Source organism: Mesocricetus auratus, unplaced genomic scaffold (assembly GCF_017639785.1).
Source record: "Mesocricetus auratus isolate SY011 unplaced genomic scaffold, BCM_Maur_2.0 Super-Scaffold_100006, whole genome shotgun sequence".
NCBI classification, from domain to species: domain Eukaryota; kingdom Metazoa; phylum Chordata; class Mammalia; order Rodentia; family Cricetidae; genus Mesocricetus; species Mesocricetus auratus.
Window position 1 is genome coordinate 53,840,881 of NW_024429190.1, and position 22,019 is coordinate 53,862,899.

The 22,019-nt window shown below is 43.6% G+C and overlaps 1 protein-coding gene across 2 annotated transcripts in view; it reads left to right on the forward strand.

Annotated features, from left to right (window-relative positions):
• Nucleotides 1–22,019, forward strand: part of Kit (KIT proto-oncogene, receptor tyrosine kinase) — a 76,483-nt gene that overhangs the window by 35,507 nt on the left and 18,957 nt on the right. For both annotated transcript variants that reach the window (XM_013121055.3, XM_013121056.3), the window contains exons 5-7: nt 3,241–3,409; nt 8,319–8,508; nt 10,378–10,493. In XM_013121055.3, the coding sequence (XP_012976509.2) occupies nt 3,241–3,409; nt 8,319–8,508; nt 10,378–10,493 (475 nt within the window). The remainder of the gene's footprint in view (nt 1–3,240; nt 3,410–8,318; nt 8,509–10,377; nt 10,494–22,019) is intronic.

The following is a 22,019-nucleotide window of genomic DNA, read 5'->3' on the forward strand; positions in this document are numbered from 1 at the left end:
TCAACATGGGCAATTCATGCCTGCATGAAGAGTTCTGTGCTAAATGCATAACCATGGTGATCCGCATAAGGATGGGATTTGTTCAGACCTTGATGGATGATATCTTGCTTCAGCCATGAAGCCTGCCACTGGCCTGTAGAATAGATTGTACTGGAGATGGATTCTTTTAAACCATGACTCAGAGAAACAACTTGTAGTTTTTAGACCTTCTAATATAATAAAAATAATAGCTTCTGTATGGATTTTGGTCTAACCTTACAGAGCATAATCCCATATTAATTGGCTTTCTATAATCCTTGATTTCAGATGGGAGAACAATTTAGACTGTGTGTGTATGTGTATGTGTATTTGAGCCTGTGTGTACTTGAAAATTAGCCCTTTTAAGATGAGAAATTCAATTGCCCCAGGTGGTTTTGTTCTGAACCATGGTTCCCAGGAGCCCTGCATGCCATTCCCAATTAACCCACTGGCGATGGTAGCTAAGTCTTTAGTGTTAGGAACTCTTCGGGGAGATCCCAGTGTGTGCCTCCAAGGGTTAAAGAAAACCAAATCATGTGCAGACAGCATGTAATGTGTGACTTGCAGATGGGACTCTTGGCTCTACGCCAGGGTTCACCATGAATCTTTTATTGATCCTTTGGCATAATTTGGAATGCTGTTAGCACTATCAGATTATTTAAAAAATCCACAATGTTTGATCCTGACCATTTTGAGGAAGTTTCATTCATGAGGAATTGAGACTACAATGAGATCTTAAGATAGTGTGATTATTTGTTCAAGCATATGTCTTGGGGTTTCGATGATGGTTGCTCATCCCAGCTAGCTTTCCCAGTGCTTCCAAATTTTGCCAACGTTTCTATCGACTTTCACTTCTTAGTCTGGTGGTGGTATGTTAAATTATGATCTTTGACTTGAGAGGGTTGCTAGAACATCATCTTTGACCAAGCTGTTTTGTTCTGCACTGAGCATCTCAGAGTTTGTGCTGAGTGGCCTTTGGGGGACTCTCTAGCCCTAGTAGGACGTGGTGTTCCATCTGTTGTTATCACAGTGGCTTTGGAGAGAAGTCAGAAAGAGTGACCTGAAGGCCATCATAGGGTAGTTCATTTTGTTTTGATAGTGATCCTAGGCAGGGAAATGACAGATTTCTACTACTAAAAACCATCTAGAAGGGATGGCCCGGGATCTGCAGGGTCCATATGGGAAAGGCCTTTAAAGCCCTACTGTTAGCTCACACCTTTTAGAAATAGGCCAAGGCCAGCTGCAGCTGTCTTTGACTTGATCAAGAGCTCATAGCCAGAGAATGACCATATAGATTCTCTTAGTTTTATTAAGCCTTGTGCCGTCAACTTTTATGTATGGTTATTTTAGTGTAACAGGATTCTAAACATTGTGGTCTGAGCATTAGCTCTGTCACAGAGCACTTGCTTTGCCTCTGTAAGGTCTTCAGTTCCCAGCCTGTAGAAAAATTCTTGAACTATAATTATACAAGGGCAAAAAAAGAAAAAAAGAAAAAAGAAAGACATTGTCTGTGTTTGTAGCTAGCAATGCTGTATATATAATAGAAATATAATGTGACCTTCATAGAACATTTAAAATTTTCCAGTAGGCACATTCCAAAAATGAGTGATTTTAATGTCACATTTGACCCAGTAATATGAAATGCTATCATTTCTTACTAGCATTAACATAGAAGTTATTAATAATGTATTCTGCATCTTAGATAATTCTAAATAACCAGAATCTAGCAAATATTTTATGTGGACTCACAACTGCCATATTTGAAGTACTCCATCGTCACAAGTGGCCAGTCCTTGTTAATGCCAGGCACATGTTTTCCATGTTTGTTTCTCTTGCCATTTCCCCACATGCATGTCTTTCCACTTGGCTGCAGTTTCAAGATTGATGCTTTGTGATAGCTTCAAAGCTGGCCAAGCTGGCCTTGAACCTATAGCCATCGGCCTGACTCAGCTCCCAAGTGTTGGCACTACAGATGTGAGCAGCCTTGTCCCCTCCTATGCTGTCTAAGTAATAAAAGCATTTCTGCTACTTTCTACACAGTCATCATAATCTTTATTGTGACATTTACCTGATATGTATTCATGTTGCTTCAAGTGTCACCGAAGTCACCTCGTGGAACTTTTGTCCTGTTAGGTCCCTTTAACACCGCTGATCTGAGGGCCTGCCTGTCCTGTCCAGCTCCTTTCTAGCATCGTTTCCATTACTAGCCTGATGGGCTAGCACCGCTGGCCATCACCCTTGTCCTACCCGCTCTGGCTTGTTTTCTTTAGGTGATGTTGCTTCCCCATTGTAACGGGAATATGTGTACACTGCAGCAAGTTTGGAGTAGCATAGGCCACCTATATTAATGTTTTCCCATGCTATTTCCTCTGCAAGCATATTTCCATGTGTGGCTGCAGACGGATCACAAGAGCCATGTCACAAGGACAGCCTGCTCAAATGCTTTGTGGTGTGGTCCTGTATGTGTCATGTGCCTCATCCCTTCAAGTAGTTAAGAGCATGTGACTGCGTTGGTATCTGTGACGGTGAACCGCCAAGTCAGCTGTACATACTCTGGTTCTCATTTTATTTCTGAAGATACCAAATGTTGATTAAAAAGAGTGTTTTTACTCTCAGTCACCAGATGCACACATGGAAAAAGTAATGGGAGGGAGTGGAGATGGAACAGGTCAGCTGTTTGCCTAGCATGCATGGAGCCCTGGGTTCAAAGTGCAGCTCAACATAAACTGGGCTTGCTGATGGCTTCTGCCTGTGATCCCAGCGCTCAGGTGGAGGAAGGCAAGTGGCTCGGAAGTTCAAGGTCATTCTTGGCTATGCAGGGAGTTAGAAGCTATCCTGGGCTACACGGAGATCCTGTCTCAAAGTGGGTGGGGCAGGAAGTGTTAATATGACATAAGTGTGCTGACTCATTTTGAAATATCAGTATTCTGTAATCCTTCTTCCATGGTGACTACTCAGATCTAATACTGCAGCGGACTTGGAATGAATTTTCTCATCCCCCCCCCCAATCATTCATAATGACTATCTTTCAATATAATCCTGTGATATGAAGGGTTCTAGTGACAGGCTTGTCACGATGCCTTATTATTCCTTCTCAGTAGTGTATAATGAATGCTAATATGGAGAAGTTAATTGCTGCTATTTTTAATTTAGGAAAGATCCTGAATATAAATTATATGGTAATCCTGATTTTTTTTTCTCCTCCCCTTCTGAAAACTGTAGGCTAAAGCACAGGTAAAACGCAGTAGCTGGCATCTGGGTGACTTCGACTATGAACGCCAGGAGACACTGACTATCGGCTCAGCAAGAGTTAAAGATTCTGGAGTGTTCATGTGTTATGCCAATAATACTTTTGGATCAGCAAATGTCACAACAACCTTGAAAGTAGTAGGTAAATATCTCTATGGGGATGTATAAATTACTGGCAATAGTAGAAGAGAAATTACTAGATAGTTTCCTTTTTATGCAAATGGGACTCTTAAGAACCGATTCGTAGAATTTATTGTTAACGAACGAATGAATGAATGAATGAGTGAATATTATCCCTGGAGCTTCTTGCTGAAGAACACCAAACCAGATCCTACCAGTTTACTCCAAAAAACTGGAGAACAGTCCCTGAAGTTCAGATCTGTCACTCTGTGCTCCCACCCTCCCCTCCCCCAGCAAGCAAAGCATATACTGTGTTTCCCATCAGAGTTTAGCCCTCGCTGAGTGATTTGAGCTTGGCGTTATGACTGTAGATGTTCTCTGTCAGGCATCAGAGATGTGTCGAGCCTGGAGTATTTCTCTGTCTTCCGGTACGCTGTTTTTGTCGGTTGTTGGCTTTAGTCCCTTTGTGGTCTGTGCTGAGTTGGGCTTCTCCAGCCTTTTGTACTTCCCCCTCTCTGCTCTGTGGCTACAAAGTTCATCGTTCACATCGTCGTGACGGTGGTGTTGGCCCTCGAGAGCCTCAGTTAGAGCCCGGTCCTGAGGGTCCTCTCTGCCCCCAGGTTCTCCACATGTACTCCGCACAGGTTTAGCTTTGGTCTTCCCAATGCTAGAAATTCCACAAATGTTTATGTCTCAGGCAGCTTCTTAAGGAGAGGCAGCACATAGTAGGTTCCTTGTTATTTTTGCTTTACCTAGACCAAAAAGAATTATCTCAAAATTACTTTATTCATAGGGTTTTCTGATTTTTTTGTTCTTGTGTCTTGTTAATTAAAAAAACACCTTTCCATCTTTACTTAGTATATAAAATTATATATATACATATATATGTATATAGAACCATGCCTTTTAATGCAGCCATTTTCTTGTTGCTTACTTTCGAGAACACACATTAGCGAGGTGAAACAGGTCTTCGTGAGCAGTAATAAAGCAATGCGGTGTGTGCTTTTGTCTCTCCTTTTCCCCTACCCCGGATTTCAGCAATTTATGGAACAGAGCTCTGTGATTGCCCCCCCAATCCCTTAGAACATCACAAAAATGTGGTGTTTCTGCCCAAGTTCTAATGGAAAGTCTCTCAACTGATGAACACAGAGAAGACACCCCGCTATAATTATAGAGTCATCACATGAAAAGTGTGCTCCTCTGTCCCCAAATGTGATCGTGAGCCATTTATTAATTTGAATAGAGGGCTATGCTTTTAAAATATTAAACTCCATAAGCACTAATTTGCTAAGTTGATTAGGGAGCGTGTTGATATATCCTCTTCAGCTCCAGAAAGCAATTAGTAAAGATGTTTTGAGCGTATTGTTGTATGTAATCGGATTTTAAAAATCCATTCATCAGTTTCCAAGAATCAGAAATGTGTGACTGGAAAGCCAGCCCCATGGCTGTGAAATCCGAATCTGGTTTTGCCGTGGGTTAGGAGTGGGTTGTGGTAGGACAGGAACAGGAAAAGTCAATGAGACTTCTGTCCGGGGCTAGGTGTGGGGTACGGATCCAGAATGGGATGGGCCTTAGAGAAGACTTTGGGATTCTGCTGAGTTATTTTTTTTTAATATTTAGAATTATGTACAGTGAAGGTCCACAGCATGATGCTGCAGGTCTGCGTACAGATCATAAAAAGTTTACTATCATTACTATCGTTGAAGCAAATGAACACACCACTGTCTCCCGCAGTTACCTTTTGGTTGTTGGTTTTGTAGCAAGAGCAGATGGAATCTGACCTGGTTTGGGGTTAGGGACTCTGCTACTTAGCTTTCTTATGCACCCCATTTTTTTCTCTGCATTTCCTCTCAGAAGAAACAGCCTCCAGCTCCCACAGCATTGGAGATGAGGAGAGGCAGAGTTTTATGGGAGTGTCAGACACAGTGTTTGAACCTAATTAAAAATTAATGTTACCACTAATTTCTTAATGCAGAAGTACTTGAAAAAAAATTAAACATAAAAAATTTGTTTAGAGTTCCTTTTTCATGTCATAGTACCTAAGGTAGAGTCTTAATAATTATTACATTATAGAAATATAAAGCTCCATCCCAGCACATGACCAAAACACATCCTATTGTGTTAGGCCAGCCTTTTGTTACTATGACAAAACACCCAACACAAGCAGTTCAAAGGAAGACAGGTTCATCTGGCTCATAATTCCAGGTCTGGAGACTTGAGGCAAATCTGGACCATCATGGTGGGAGCAGGGGGCAGAAGAAAGATGCTCATCTTGTGGCAGCCAAGAAGTAGAGCTCCCCCCACCCCCAACCATTCCATTCAGCAGTAGAGTTAACAATGGATACCTGTTGATGAATTTGGAACCCTGATGATCCAGTGACTTCCCACAAAGCCCATTTGATAGCAGCCAGGCCTTTAACACATAGGCCTTTGTGGGGGCAGGGTGTTCTTTACAGTCAAATCGTAGCAACTATATTGAGCAAGGTAGACTGCAGAAAACCCAGGACCACTTACATATTAGTTCTATGGTAACCGTGACATTGTATCTTATCGTGCTGTATCTGGATATATGACCTTGTGATGCAATGTTTGTTCTTTTACTATAGCAAGATCTGATGAACAGTAAAACCCTTGCTTGTTAACAAAGAGTGGTAGGGGTTATGTTGTTCCTGATGCTGGTGTTAGGACAGGACCAGCTCCAACTCCAGTCTTTTTATTTTGGGTGATTTGTTTTCATTCCACTTGAAAAATAATCCCTTTCAAATTGGTTCAGGAGCCACAGAACACTGGGTTGTGTTTCTGACCCAACCTATAGGCAACCAGAGAACATTAAAATCTGTGGTGACAAGTTCTTGTGTATCTGTAGGTAACTGCAGGGTTAGTGAAAGTTTACAATTTTAAGCATTTGAAAATGAGACAGAATAAAATTTAAACTTTAACTTGGTGTAACTGTTTCTAAAGATTTGAGTATTTTGCTTATTTTTGTATATAAGGGTTTTCATTATACATACAATTTTATTCATGTTCTTATTCTCTCTCACTTAAAATGTATGGAAACTCTAAAAAAAGAGGCCATTCTTGGCTTCTCTTAGACCCATGTTCAAAGCTAGACTTTGCTATATGACTTGGAATCCAAATATAAATCATCAGTTTCATCTATAAATTAGAGATTACAAGTATTACCTATAAATTAGAGTTATCACTAAATCTCTAACCTGGGCCTAAGGAGATGACTAAGTAGATACGAGCACTTGTTCTGCAAACCTCAGGAGCTGAGTTCAAATCCTCAGCACCTCCATAAAAAAAAGAAAAGAAAAGAAAACAAAAAGACAGGCCCGGTGTTGGTGGCACTGGCCTTTAATCCCAGCACTCTGGAGGCAGAGGCAGGTGAATCTCTGTGAATTTGAGGTCAGCCTAGTCTACCAAGCAAGTTACAGGCTGGGCTCCAAAACAATACAGAGAAACCCTGTCACGAAAAACAAACAAACAGACAACAAAAAAACCCCCAAAAACCGAGCATGGCATGGCTGTTCATGACTGTAGCCTGGATTCTGGGGGACACCAGATCCTGGGAGCTCCCAGACCAGCCAGTCTTGCTGAGATGAATGGTGGGTCTCTGACCCGGTGGGAGGACCTATCTCATGGTAGCCGGTGACGAGGGAGACACCGGGAGTGCTGCCCTGGTGTGCCGGGCACCCCCATGTTCTATATGCGCATGTAGCATAGCCATAGGCACCAAACACAACACGCATGCATGCACAGAAAGCCCGTAACCTGCTTTTCATCTATAAATTAGACTCTACAACTCTGTTTCAGAATGATTGTAAGCATAAATGCCATAATTATTATATAAAATGTGTGCTAAAGTGCCTGGGGCAGTTCTTGGCACATAGTAAACATCCCCTAAAAATGGTGGCTATAAAAGTAACATCGGGCAATTAGTTTATTGCTTTTTTCATCAGGCTTGCTCCTGGATTATTATATAACCATTTCTAAGGCTTGCACTATTTACTGTCATCTCAAGAGTTATTGTAACCTGTACGCATAGCACTTTGTGAATCTCTAACCCATTTTAAGAAGAGTTCTCAAATGGAAATTATAGGATTTAGACTTAAAAATAGATGATTTAAAAAAAGAAACTCTCGATTGCTAACTGGTTCTGAGAAGAAGCGTGCCAGTTTGCCGTGTGTGGCTCTCCGTGCTGCTTTGAACACACTTGAGATTCTTGGGTTTATTTTAAATTAGTTTTGCTATTTTTAATAAATGGAAAGTGCTATCCATATTTTAATTACTGATTTAGCTAAACACGCCCCCCCCCCATAGTGGCAGTTTTATGTTCTCTTTCCCATTACTTTAATCCAAAGTTGCCCTTTATGATATTTTCCTTTTGCTGCTTCCAAAACCCACCCACCCCCTCCCTCTCCCATAAGGATTAAACGTCCGGTTTTCATGTTAAAGTGCTGTCTGATTGGTCCATGTTGTGAAAACACGTGGTATGTGGTATGAAAAGGGCCCACTCTTACTTTCTTCAGCTACACAATGATATTTTCTGTAGCATTTTTTATCACATATTAGAGCTCGTACCAGCCTTGGCTCAATGGTACTTTCTTACTACGTTTGTAACTCTTCTGGGTATAGGTGGGGGCTATTTTACTAAAACACCCTTGAACTTGAACCGCACAAGCGTGGAGACAGGTGGATGGAGAGGACCTTTGAGGGAATTGCAGTCTGCGAGGCAGGGACCTTGGTGCGTGGCTCGTCTCACCCAAGGCTGCTGTGAAGAGCAAAGGGAGCTGGTGCACAGCCCGCTCATGTCTTCTCACTTGTCGGTAGTCAACGCTGGAACTCAGTCACCGTTGTGATCCTAAGGTGACGTTGCGTGTTCTTGTCAGTTGTCAATGTTGATTGCCTTCTCATTCTGTTACAATTAGATAAAGGGTTCATCAACATCTTCCCCGTGAAGAACACTACAGTTTTCGTAAACAATGGAGAGAATGTAGATTTGGTTGTTGAGTATGAAGCCTACCCCAAACCTGAATATCACCAGTGGATATATATGAACAGGACCGCCACTAACAAGGGGGAAGAGTATCTCAAATCCGATAACCAAAGTAACATCAGGTAAGAAATGGACGTGTGCCCTTCTCTCCCAGCCACCTTCCCAGCAATGCATGGATTGACGTCAGATGGCAAAGCCTACCTAGAGCTCCCTCTGTGTCCTCAGCTGAGAACTCATTTTATTGTGGGTTTAGAATAGTCACACTTCACAGGAGTATGCCCACTCAGTTTCTCATTTGCAAAGTGGGGGTTGGTTACTCTTCTCTTCGTTTTAAGGGTAACCCAAAACAATGACAGGCATATCTTCAGGGCACAATAACTTTCCTTACGAAGGAAAAGAAGTTATAGTATTGTTACTACTTTATTAAAACTCTTGAGGGTAACTATGAATTATTATGCTTTGGGCCAGGTGATCAATTATTTTTCTTTATTATTAGATCTCTTATTAGAGCTGCAAAACATCGTAATTCCAATAGCAGTAATACTACCTTGTTCATTCATTTTGTCATAAACATCTGACATATATCATCACAAACCTTAGATGTGGCACTTAAAAATCCTTTAAAATTTATTTGTTATTGTGTGCATGTCACAGTGCAGGGACACAATGTGTCCCACAGCACCTGTAAAGGTCAGGGACCATCTTTAGGAGTCCGTTCTCTCCTTCCCCCTCTTACGTGGGTTCCAGGGATCAAACGCAGGTGCTTGTGGTGAAAGCGTCTTCACCCCCTCACTGGCTCCGCAGCACTCTTAACTTCCAGCATTCTCGTGCATGAGGAAGCCAAGACACAGAAGGGATGTGACCAAGATCAGAGGACTAATAAGGGGCAGGTGACTGTGGATGAGCTAACACAAGTGACAACCGATAGGTTAACCTGGGCTATTGATTGAGGGTTGGGCTGAAGAGGGCAGGGCTGGGAAGTACCCAGGTAGGAGAGGAGAGGTCAAGGTGAAGTGCTCTTAGGTTGGGATCGTGCATGCCTTTGTTACAAAAAGGAATTACCAGTTCCCTGCAAACTGAGCCCGAGACAGGAGTCAGTGGCATGGGATTTATGCAGAGGGAGAACTGTGAGAGAACAGGAAAGTTGCTTGGGGAACTCTGCCCTGAGCTTCTGTGCCTGGCCGTTCAAGGTGACCCTTGGGTGAAGGTTACAGACTCGAGGTGTGCTGAACTGCACCCACAACAGGGGTCCATGGGGACATGGGAATAGGCCCATAGATGAGGCACAGGACAGAGAGACGCCTGCATAAAAGGTTGAGATCAGAAAGCTGGGTCTAGTAGCAGTCTGCCTACTGAGTGGTGAGAGAAGAGTGAGCCAGGCCACTGAGCATGGTAAGTCGCTCATGGTCTTGCTCAGCTGATCTGTCCGTCTAGGGCTCACACTAGCTCAGGGGCCATATGGTGTTCCGTCTCCACAGCCATCCTCTAGGTCCCCGAGTAGATATTTGAATAGCAAATATTGCAGGGGAGGCTGGGAAGAGAAGTCGAGGAGTAGAAAGAACACTAAGAGATAACATTATTGACAGAAGCAAGGTAGGGTGACAGTGGGGGAAGGAGGTCATGGTTGTGTGGATCCCAAGGGCCTCAGGAATTGCCATGAAAATGGAGGGTGTGTGCAGACTGTTGAGCCAGGGTTTCCCAGGGCAGAATTCAAGTTACTGCTACAGTGTGGGCAAAATAGGAAGTGGCCACAAGGGTAGTCTGGGACTGTGGCCCCAAAGGCTTGGCCAGCCTATTTCTGTGTCTTCACATGCAGGTTTTTGTTTCAAATAGAGTGACGTGCGTGACTGTGTGTATCTTGTTAACACCGAACTAAACGATTCATTGATATCCCCCCCCCCCATGAGGCATTTCTTTCCAAGTAGAAACAGAGACTTGTGCTTTAGGACAGACTGTCCTCGGGGTGCTGATGTATCGTCCTTCCTTTGTAGATATGTGAACGAGCTCCACCTGACCAGGTTAAAAGGCACAGAAGGAGGCACTTACACCTTTCTGGTGTCCAACTCTGATGTCAGCGCTTCCGTGACATTTAACGTTTATGTGAACAGTAAGTAAACTGCAGGACTCCTTATCTTTTTATTTTGTGTGATTGCACACTGCAGCTCGTGTGTAGAACAGCTGCAGAGCTGCGTCTCTTGTGTACTATGTAAATAGTGTTTCATGATAATTTTGACCTTAACAAAGACCTCGTGGTTTGGTGGTTGGAAGAGAAACCGATTCCCCGGCCTACATTTCACTGACCACATGACCTTGTAGAAGTGGTGTGAATTTCTGAGGGCTGCCTCTGAAGTAAACAGAGGAGCCCGGGGAGGCTGACATTAGGAGCTAAGAGAAAGTGTATTATTATTGATTGTTGGACTGAAAAGCCAGATGTTGAATGGGAGCTGGGGTGAGGGAGAGATACTGTCAAGCCCTGCCATGGATTTTCTCTTCCCAGAGCTTTCTCTCTTCAGGCTGTGATATACCGTTTATGTTTAGATTGTTCTCCCTCTAAGATCAATGTGCTATTGACCCAGCTCAATGGGTCACCGCTGAGTACATGGGAGTACTGAGGGAGCAGACAGCAAGTGGTTGGGGGGGGCAATTGTCTGTAGTCATGGGAACCTCAACACCAAAGTCCTGCACTACTGTGGTTTTCAGAGAAACTTCTAAGAGGAGGTGGAGGCCAAGCAGACAGGCGTCTGTCCTTGCTGCAACTTCTGCCAAGTGAAACGCTTCTCCTTGGCTCTGTTCTGGGTCCAGCAAGAATAACCAGAATGTTCCAGAAGACATCTCAAACAACAAGTGACTGTTAGAATTATCCACCCTGGGTGTGTAGGGTCTGGAGGAACAATGAGGACACTTTTCCGTTACTTGCTTGTTGCAAGAGAATAGAGAACAAGCAGCTTGAGGGAAGGGGTTGTGGTGTATGCTTGCAGGGAATGTAGTCCATCTAGGCAGGGAGGCCACGGCTCTGGGTTAGGTCTGTGGCAGGAGGAGCTTGCAGCTTGCCTTGTTCACCTTATGACTAATCAGCAAGTAGAGAACCGAGGCTGGAAGCCAGTCTACAACCCTCAGTGGCCTCCTCTGCCAGCCATGCCTCCTGCCCCGAAGGTTCCAGTCTCTGAAACAGCATCACCGGGGGGGGGGAGAGGGATCAACCATTCAAATATGTGAGACTGTCAGGGATGTTTCAGATCAAACCAGAATATTTCCCCACAAAAGCAACTTGGGAACTGGACAGCATGCTGTACTATAGGGGATTGTACATGGTGGCAGGGGCGGGATGAGGGGAGCTTCTCTCTCCTGCAGCAGCTTACCTGTTATGGTTCCACATGTATTTATCCCATTTGCCCCTGCCTTGCTATGATAGCAGGTTGGGTGGGGTTGGATGCATTTGTTATTGAAGAAGAGAAATAACAATAAAGCTTTACTGTGGACTGCTTTTTTAAAAAATTGCAATCTAGAGTTGCTTGACTGTATCAGTATTTCTAGAATTGTGCTTCCTGATTAAGATGTTGTATCAGTCAGGTTGCTCTAAAGGAACAGACCTGCTAGAACACAGACCACACACACACACACACACACACACACACACAGTACACGCATGCATACACACGCACATACACATACACATACAGACTCACACACGCATGCACACATACACATACAGACTCACACACACACACACACACACACGCATGCACACATACACATACAGACTCACACACACACAGATACACACACAGAGTTACTGGATTGGCTTACAGAATGTCGTCAGTGTAGTCCAACAATGGCTGTCTCATCCAGTCCACCAGGCTGAAAGTCTCAGCAGTCCTAGTCTGGTGCTGAGAGCCAGGAGGATTCCTGAAGAGTCCTGATCTTTGGTCTACATTAGAATCCTGAAGAAGACCCAGATTTGGGGTGAATCTTCCTGCTTCAAATAATCTGTTCAAGAAAAATCTCTCTCAGGATTGCCCAGCAGCTTGGGTTTTAGTTGACTCCAGAAGCAGTCAGACTGGTAACCAAGATTAGGCACCACAGGTATCGGTGTGCCATATTTGAGCTGGGTGTCACGGTGCCTGCCTTTGATCTCAGCATCCTGGGAGGTTGAGGGCTGGCCTGGTTTAGACACTGAGACCTTGTCTCTAGGGGGGGAAGTGTCACGTGCTTAATAATATTCAGTGCTTTTACATTGCTGATCTTCCCAGGGTCCTAATCTGTTGATGTGTGCTATATACCTCCTTCAGGGGAGGGGCAGGGGTGGTTTGTGGGATGGAGCAATGATCCCAGATTCTGGACCACAGAGCTCCTGCTTTCCAAAGGAAATGATAATTAATATTTCTCTTCCTCAGAACAGTTTTGATTATTTGGTATCTCATTGGCCCTCAATTCAAATATTTCTAGATTAATTCAGATGTTAATCAAGGGAACTTAATATATTACACACAGGCAAAATTACCTACTTCTGAAAACCTTAATATTCAACTAATTTAAGAGACGGCAGTAGGTGAATCAGTGTCTTTGCCAGCATAATGTGCAAATTGTTCATGCAAAACTTGATTCCAAGTGTAGTAGGCCCCTTCCACCTACCTGCTGCAAGACGTCCAATCCATCGTAGATCAGTGCTCCCAGAAAACACAGTACACGTCAGTTAGTAGAGAAGCAAACTAAGGTGGACAGCACCTAAGGCTTCGTCAGGCTTCTCGGGTGTAAGAACCATTCTGCCAGATTGCGCCTTCCGAGGACCACTTGTGTGTTCCTGCGCCTTTCCCCAATGGCCCAGTGACAGTGGATCACAGGGGAGCATGCTCCATGGAGCCCATTGCGAAGCTCATCGTGTTATTATTCTCTGCCTTAGCCTCTCAGCCAGAGGAGCATGTAGATGTCTCTTTCCCAGCGTGTCATCTGCCACTTGGGCATGAGACACTGACCCGGTACATTTCCGGCTTTTCTCTCTGGTGGCAGACTTGCCCCACTAGTCAGGGTCAGTTACAATCACATCTGCTGGGGAGCAGCAGTAACCTCCAACATGATCTCCCCCTGTCGGGAGAGGTCTTGTCTAGGGCTGGGCTCTCCAGCAAGCACCTGGCCGTTGATGGAATGTCTGCCTCTTCACTCTGGGTGTGTGGAGGATGATGCGGTGGGCTCTGCCTTCTGAGGTTAAACTCTTCAGGAAGCCTTTGCAGTCACGTTGGTTTCTTGCAAATGCTGTTAACAAAAGCCATTCATTTTACTCACAAGTCACATTGGATTTACAAATGGCTTTGACAGTGAGCATATTTGTTCAAACTGTCCATCCACCTTTTGTGAGGCATGACACAATTGCTCTGTACTTGACAGTATTATGGGTTAGGTTTCCTTTTTTATTTTTTTTGTGGTACAGTTAAATCAAAAGCTAAAATCGATGGCTGGGGATGTCATTCAGTTGGTAAAATGTTTCCTGTTCATATTCCAGTGCCTAGTATTACATAAAACCAAGCCTAAGCCTAAGCATGGTGGTATTTGCTTATACCTCCAGGCAGAAGGGTCAGAAGTTCAAGGTCATTCTGAGCTATGTGGTGAGTTGATGCAGCCTGAGCTGTGTTTGAACCCGTCTCCAACAATCAACCAAACAAAACTATTTTAAAATCAAGACCCCGGGAATCATTTGTGTCCATCTTTACATCCCAGAATGTAATGATGGCAGTTACGAGTAATTCTATGCATGGTTTATTCTGTAAATAAGCTCAGCCTCCAGGGGGAAAGGAATTATGTACTGCAAAAATTAGAATTAATAAAAGTCAAGATAATAAACGCACCGGGTTAGCACAGAAATTCAGGCTACTTAGTGACATTGATGCATAATTGCTTACAAGATTCAGCGCTAAGAAATGCTAATGCAAGTCCTTGATTTGTAGTGGCCTACCTTCTTGAAAAGTCCATTTATTCTGATATTTTCTCATGTAGATTTCAGTATAGTTAGTGTGGGGGGTAGGGGTCTAGTCCCTTATGGATTAGGAGTTTGGAGTCTTCATAAAAACAAAACAAAAGCCACACCTCTCCCCCCATTGAATTTGCATTATTATAATTCCTCTTTGGAGTGCTTACCCGAGGTGTATATAGAAGTCAAATTCTTAGTTCTGAAACGTTTGATGCCCTTTGGGGAAAATGGTGATGCATTTCCCTTGCAAATGAAAATGGGGTGGGGAAGCATATAATTGTAAATACTCCAAGCTTTACTCCAAAGTGCTTTCTCCATTAGACAATACTCTTTCCCAGAATTCTCTGGATGCTGGGAAAAACTTCTGTTGATCAGATGTGTGGGCAGCCTGCGTTGCTTATTGGGAACCTCTGGCCAAGGTTGCCACACAGGTCAGACACTTGGGTGTTGGCCAGGTGAAAGGAAAATGAAAGGCCAGATGCATATAGTAAGTTGCACTAATTTACTTGGTTTTGGGGTAATTTTTGAATAAAGGACAGACTTTCTAGTGGATTCCAAAGGGCAATCAGCCAAGCAAATCTTTTTATAAATTTATTTTGACTTTTAATCTCAAATATCCTTGTGAATCCTGGAGTTGTTCATATAGCTATTGGAGAAAACGATGCTTGTTATAATGATCATTATCTTTCGAGTCTCTGAACTGTCCTAAAAATTCAGACATCCTCCTCTGATAGCTACCTCAGTAGTATAGAAGGGTCACGGATAGCTCTTTCTGCAGTCTTAAAGGTGTTTCCTTCAGTGACAGACCTCAGCCACGGAGGAGGGCTGCGTGGCAAGGGTTCACCTTCCTCAGGGTGCTTGCAGAGAGCCGTCTTGTGTTAAACTGGACTGGAATCCACAGTGATGGCTGGACCACACCACACCAACTCTCAGTGCCACCAGCAGCTTCATGCCATTTACGGAAGGCTGCTAACCGGGCACCAGAAACAATTTAAGAAAATGCTCAATAATGGATTATTTCTAAATCACTGCATCAAATAATTAATGTCCTGCTTGGCACTCATGGTTATTTATAGACCCCGCAGTATACCAAAATCAGCCAAAGTGATAAATCACCCATAATGAAGCTTCCTGATGAGAAAGTTCCCCTTTGACCACATTTGCAAAGTCCAGACTGCTTCTGATGTATTTTGGGTTATCAGTAGATGAATCCGGTTACAGATGGCTAGAGCCTCACTATGTAGAAGCATCTATACGTGGCGCAACCTGAAAGTCAATCACACGGCAAGCCCGTTTGCCAACCACGAATGTGGACCTGTCAAGCCAGCCGTGTAGATGGCTTTAGACCGCCTGCCAGCCATCTGGGTCCACCTGGCTGGCATCTGAGGGTCTTCTACCAGTGTGAAAAGGAGAATGGCTGTCTGCCTTCAGGGACTGCTCAACTTAGGGGCTTGGAGCGAGTCTGCCCTTGAAGAAGTCCCTCATGGAACAGGAGAGCAAAGCTAGGAGCAGTCTTTCCATAACTGGAGATAGCTTCCCACCTCCTACCTCTTAGACTCTGAGTCTACCTCCGTCTTCCTCTTCCTCCTCATCTCTGGTTTTGGATACTGGGATTGAAGCCTAACGCTCCTGCATGCCCCCTGCCTGGGTTGCACTCCCAGCACCCCTGTTTTCTATTAAAAAGGGTGAGGGTGTAAGATTTTCCAAACAAGTGTGTGTCTAACCATCATGCATTTCTCTGTGGGGTTTTGTTTTAAAAAGCTTTTGCCTTTTAGTGTTGCTATGGGGCCTGGTCCTGGAGTCAGTAGCTGGGACTCTGAAACAGTAAGTAGAGAGGTCTATAGTAAGTAGACTTCAGTAAATAAACTTCCTTCGTGAAAGTTCTTAATGTTTGCTTGCTTCTTGGAAGCTATGGGACTCCCAAGGTGACTCGAGTGGAGTTGATGCCTGGATCTTGGCTTTCCTTCTTCTGCAAGGACAGACTCCAAGCCCCCAAACTGAGCTGTCCCTGAAGTCAGGGACTTCCTGTTCTCACACTGGTAAAGACCCTGAGATTCCAGCCAGGTGGGAGACCAGATGGCTGGCAGGTGGTCTGGAGTGGTCTCCATGGCTGGCGTGACAGGTCCACCTTCACTGCTGGCAAGTGGCCTTGTCATGTGATTTACATGCAGGCTGTCCCACATTATAGTCGAATATATCTGCTTATGGGTTTTCAATTCAAGTTTTTCTTACCTCAAAAGTTAGGCTTGGTAAGCCCAGAAAATGTATCAAGAAGCAGAAATGAAAAACAAATTTTATATTTACCATTTAAGAGTTTTATTTTTAATATTTCAATGTTTCCCATTATTAATATCCCTTGTGTTGTATCTTCTTCCAGACCACGTGTGTGTGTGTGTGCGTGCGTGCATGTGCATACACATGTATTTGTCTGTCTGTGTTCTACATGAGGCTGTCAGCTGGATGCCCTTGTGTGCGTGTATGTGTACGCGCAAGCGTGTGTGTGCGCATGTGTGTGGGTGCGCGCGTGCACATGCGCACACGCATGTGTCTGTCTGTGTTCTATATGAGGCTGTCAGCTGGATGCCCTTGTGTGCATATGTGTGTGCGATGCGCACACACATGTGTCTGCCTGTCTGTCTGTGTTCTATATGAGGCTGTCAGCTGGACGCCCTTGAGGAACACTCACACAGTGACTCACAACTGTCCATTACTCCAGTTCCAGGGGTCAGTTGCCCTCTTCTGACCTGCACAGTCACATACTTGATACACATAACATACATGTAGGCAGAACAGTCACACATATGAAATAATGCATTGATCTTAACAAAAGTGAGGTTGTGTTATTTCCTGGCTCTTTAGTGTTGAGTACAGATGTATTGAGAATGTCTTTTCAAGTCATAAAACATTCTCCCACAGCCTTCCTTTGGTATCTCTTTGTACAGATCTTTCATAATTCCTTTAAGCCCACATCTGATACAATTTTGAGACATTACAGAGTAAGACAGTTCTAAAATGATGAGACCGAGTTTTAAAAGGAACCTGTCAGGAGTTTATAATCGCCTTGTTTAATCTTGAATGAGTGACCTTGCCCGAGTGCCTGGAAGTTATGAAGTCGCCATCTGTCATTATGTTTCATCCTCTTCTGTCTTCCACACACTGTCGGTTCTCAGGGCCATTCTAAATTAAGGACTGACTCTCAGGTTGTTTTTAGTGTGGTAGTTAATCTATATAAAAATAGGTTCCACATTAGTCTATTTGTAGACGTTATATGTATTTGGGATCTGGCAGTTCTTGTATCTGGTTTTATTGAATCCTAGTATTGTTTTGGCGTGTCAGTTTTGAACACTTGTTTTCATTGTGCCCAGGCACGGGCACACACCCATCCATGGCAGTGTGAATGAGAAGCTCGGAGGACAGTTTAAGGGTGTCGGTTCTCTCCTTCCACCATGTGGATCCCAGGGACTGGAACTCAGGTTGCCAGGCTTGGAGGCAAGTGCCTGTGCCCACTGAGCCATCCTACTGGCCCCTTGATTGGACATTATAAAGTCTCTTCAGAGAAAGAGAATCTCTAGATACTAGAATGGCTATAGATGTTGAAATTGGAGGGAACAGATATGGAATCTCTTTTACTCTGGAAAAGACAGCAGTAGATGCACTTCTAAACCTGGTTCTCGGCTCCAATGTTACCACCATCATTACTTTCTTTCATATCTCATAAGATAATTGGTCTTGGGGAAGGGGTTGTGTGACACTAATGGGAGTCTCTATGTGAATGCCAAACCTCTTAGAGAATGCAGTCACCTTCCTGGCCCTGTGCTACTTATATGGCTCCTGCGGTCTAACCATTTTTTTTTAATTAAATGGTGGAAAAGCAGAGAAATGAGCTCAGTGTGTGACTGTAAACTTTGATGACGCTGCCCCCGACTCTTCCTGACAGTGGCATGAGTAGTCCTTTTATATTGTGAACCCTCTGCTGTGTGGAAATTTCCTTTTCAGTTGAGCCAGGTGTGTTTTTACATCAAATTAGCCTTGTTCCCTTTTAAATGTATGCAGGGTGGCCTCTAATTCAGTGGGAATTTAAATTAATCCAAGAATAGGTACATAATTTTTCTGTGGGCATTATGTCAATATCTTCTAAATTATGTGGCAAAATGAATTACCTACTTTGCAGAGTAGAAAAATGACATTTCAGCCTGTGCCTGTGCATCTTGGCAGCCCGCATAGCTCTGTGTTAGGTGTTCAGGCCCCTGGCTCACATCTGGACTACTGAGGATCCATGAATTGAGCATTAACGAGTCTGACTAAAGCAAGCTTTCTCCAAGAAGAGACATTATTTGGGAATTCCATTTTGAAACTAGGAGGGTTTTTATGTTTGTTTGAATTGTATATGAGGCATCACGCATGTGTGTTTACATGTTTCCGTGTGTTTGCTCATGCCAGTGGACAAGTGTGTGTAGAGGGAAGACGTTAAACACTTATTTATTAAATCAAGGTCTCTCACTTGAACCTTGAACTTGCTGATTCAGCTAGCCTAGATAACCAGCAAGTCCTGTCCTGGCTTCCAAGTACTGAGATTATACATGGGCCACCTGTAGGTGCCAGGGTCCCAATAACAGTCATCACATTTTCCTCACTGCTACACATCACTTTTCTCACTGAGCTGTCTCCCCAGCCCTCAAGGACTCTTTCTGAGGGCTTTCTAGAACTGGGATTCAGAAAACTACATGCATGGTCCCTGGGTTTGAGCAGCCAAGGGATTAAGAAAACAATTTTAAGTAGTTAAAAAGGCCAGAAGAATGTTGAATACAATGAAGAATAAACCTCAATCTAGTTGGGATACCACTTCATTAAAGTGGCATTTTGTTGTTAAAATGGGCTCTGTGTTTAAAATATATGGGTATGGGAGACTATGGTTGAAGCTTTTGTTTTTGTTTGTTGGACAAGTTTTTTTAAATGCCTATTTGGGGACTGTTGGAGTGTGTAGACCAGTTTATAGAGCTTGCTTAGCATGCATGGAGGTGCTCTGAGTTTGATCCCCAATATACATGATGGTGGTGGTGTACCCCTGTAATTTCAGCATTCTGAAGGCAGAGGCAGGAGGATTAGAAGTTCAAGGTCATCCTTGGCTGCACAGGGAGTTTGAAGTCAGCTGGGCTAGATGAGACCGGGCCACAATACTCATTTGCCACTTATAGATATCCTTAAGAAGGGACAAGATGCAATATATTTCCAAAATATCTATCCTAAGGATTTTTGTAATTTCTTTTAGTTTATTTAAAAAATCAGCTACAGTTATTTTATACTTCTGTTTGAGCTGGTTTACATTCCCTCTCATTATAACAATATTATGACAGGAATGTAGCTTCTATTGAGACCCAACTAGAATGGTAACAGATTGTTAAAAATGACCACTGCAACACCATTCTGCCCCAGCAAACCCAGGGTTACAAAAACAGAAATCCATCCTTCTGACCACACCCCATTTGGTGTTTTTATTTGGAGACTCTAGTCTGTCCCCTGTCTGTCTGACTATAGATTACTGGCAGATTGATTGCATTGGGCACCGGGTGGGGGGGGCTGGTTAAGGTGGGCGGGGCCAGAGAAGAACTCCACACAGAACCACTTCCCTGCAGGAGATGAATGGAAGGTGAGTCTCCCTAGCTTCCTTCTGTGTGCCTGGAGCCTCACAGTGCTTGCTGCCAGCTCTTGTTATATGTACCGCATTCTTAAAATTAATTTTGTTCTTGCTTTCCACATGGGCCTGATGGTGGTGAGAAGAATATTTTTCAAAATCACCAATCTGCGGGGTAAATCAGTGTTTAGGATTTTAATTGCATGAGCAACAAATTCTCATATCACATTAACAAATGACTGCTTACAAGCTGGTCATTGTTGTTGGGATGCCGGATGGCTTAAGCCTATAGTGCTTTTCAAATGGAAAAGTCTATTTTAAAAAAATCTGTGCAGGAACCATAAAACTTAGACACGTCTTAGGCTTATCAAAAACCCCAACTTGGGAGGAATTAGGGAATGTGTCATTTGATATCCTACTTTCAGAATGTCTAAGAAACCACAGCTCTGGCTTAACCTGGAGAATTGCAGAGTTATGTATCTTTAGCAGTGAAATGCGTATTTAATTCCATACATGGTGTATTGAGCCACTTATAAAATGCAGATAAGCTCAGATTTTCATTTTAGGAATCAGTTCTACCTAGCTCATTCTTTATGCATTAAACATTTTCCTAATACAACCTGCCATGGACTGCCCACGCTGGACCAGTGTGACTTAGCCTTCTCAGAATGAGGTGTCATATATATCTCCAGTATTGAGGACAGGACTGGGACTAAGATTAAGTGAGAGAACAAAATTCAAAACTCTGGGAGACACTCACTCATAGGTCCCCACATGTACCTTAAGGGTTAGTGATTCTGAACTGTGGCACGCGGGGCTGCTTCTCTGGCCCCTTCTAATTCTGGCCTTCCTTGAGTTCCTTTAAGGTACTTTGTTAAAAAAACCAAAACAACAACAATAACAAAACCACATAAAACACTGGGTCAGATCTTTAGTTTACAGAAGCTAGGGTTTGGAGCAGGAGTATTCTCAGAAAATATAAGAATTAGGACCCTCTGAGGCCCAACAGGGCAAAAGTAAGTCAGCTAGCCTCAGTTAATGACCACCTGGGATAGTAGCTTTCAAAAAGAAACAACAACAAAAAAAAACCCTACTCAGTTAACCAACACAAGAGCAAGTAGGCCAGCCAGACCACAACATCTCTAGCCTGGGCCAGCCATTATGTAACTGCTACCAGGTGTCACGCTAGAAGGCTTGGATCTTAGAGAACACTTGTCACTGAAGCAAAGAATAATTGATGGTGCGTGTTTGAGCTGTTCCAGTTTTTTAATTAAAAAGGTTTTATACATTCATTTTTGGCTCCATGCTCACTGTATGATGAAAAAGGTTAGAAGAGAAAAGTAGAAACAATCCATAACCCTGATAGCATTGAGGAATTCTTTCTCTATGGTGCCAACCCAAGAAAAGCCCATCTTAGGACATGATGGATCCAAGTGGCAAAAAGAGGTGCAGTCAATGAACTTGAGATGTTCGGATCCCGCTATCTCTACCTCCTCTTTGTGGACTTCCCTCCTCACTTGTTAGTGCCAGATTTTTAAACTTCATGTGTGTAGGCATGCATGTAGTTTTCCTGTCTGTTGCTTCTATGTCTTGAGAATAAGGGTACTAGTTCTCCTGGTCAGAAAAGCCACAGTTTGACTATTCTCCCCACTTATCTCCTTGTGACTAGTTCCCTTGGATGGTCCCATATTCATTCACCAGCTCTTATTGGGTGTCTGCTGCCACCAGACCTACACCATTAGTATGACATGCAGCTCTTGCCATCGAGAGTCTGATGGAGGAGGCAAAGCATGAGCTTGAATAACAAAGTCGGGTGCTCCTTAGGGCCCCAGGATCAAGGGTAGAGACCAACCAACTTGACTTGGGAGAAGTATGGGGTTCCTTAGAAGAGGCGGTGACTTCTTGAGCTGAGTCCAGAGAGACCCTCCATATGGCTACTGTAGTCTCCAGCAAAACAGCATTCTCCTTAGAGTTCACTGTTGTTTTGTGTCCTATTTTTCAGCCTGACCCTACAGTTGCCCATGATAATTAAATGAAAC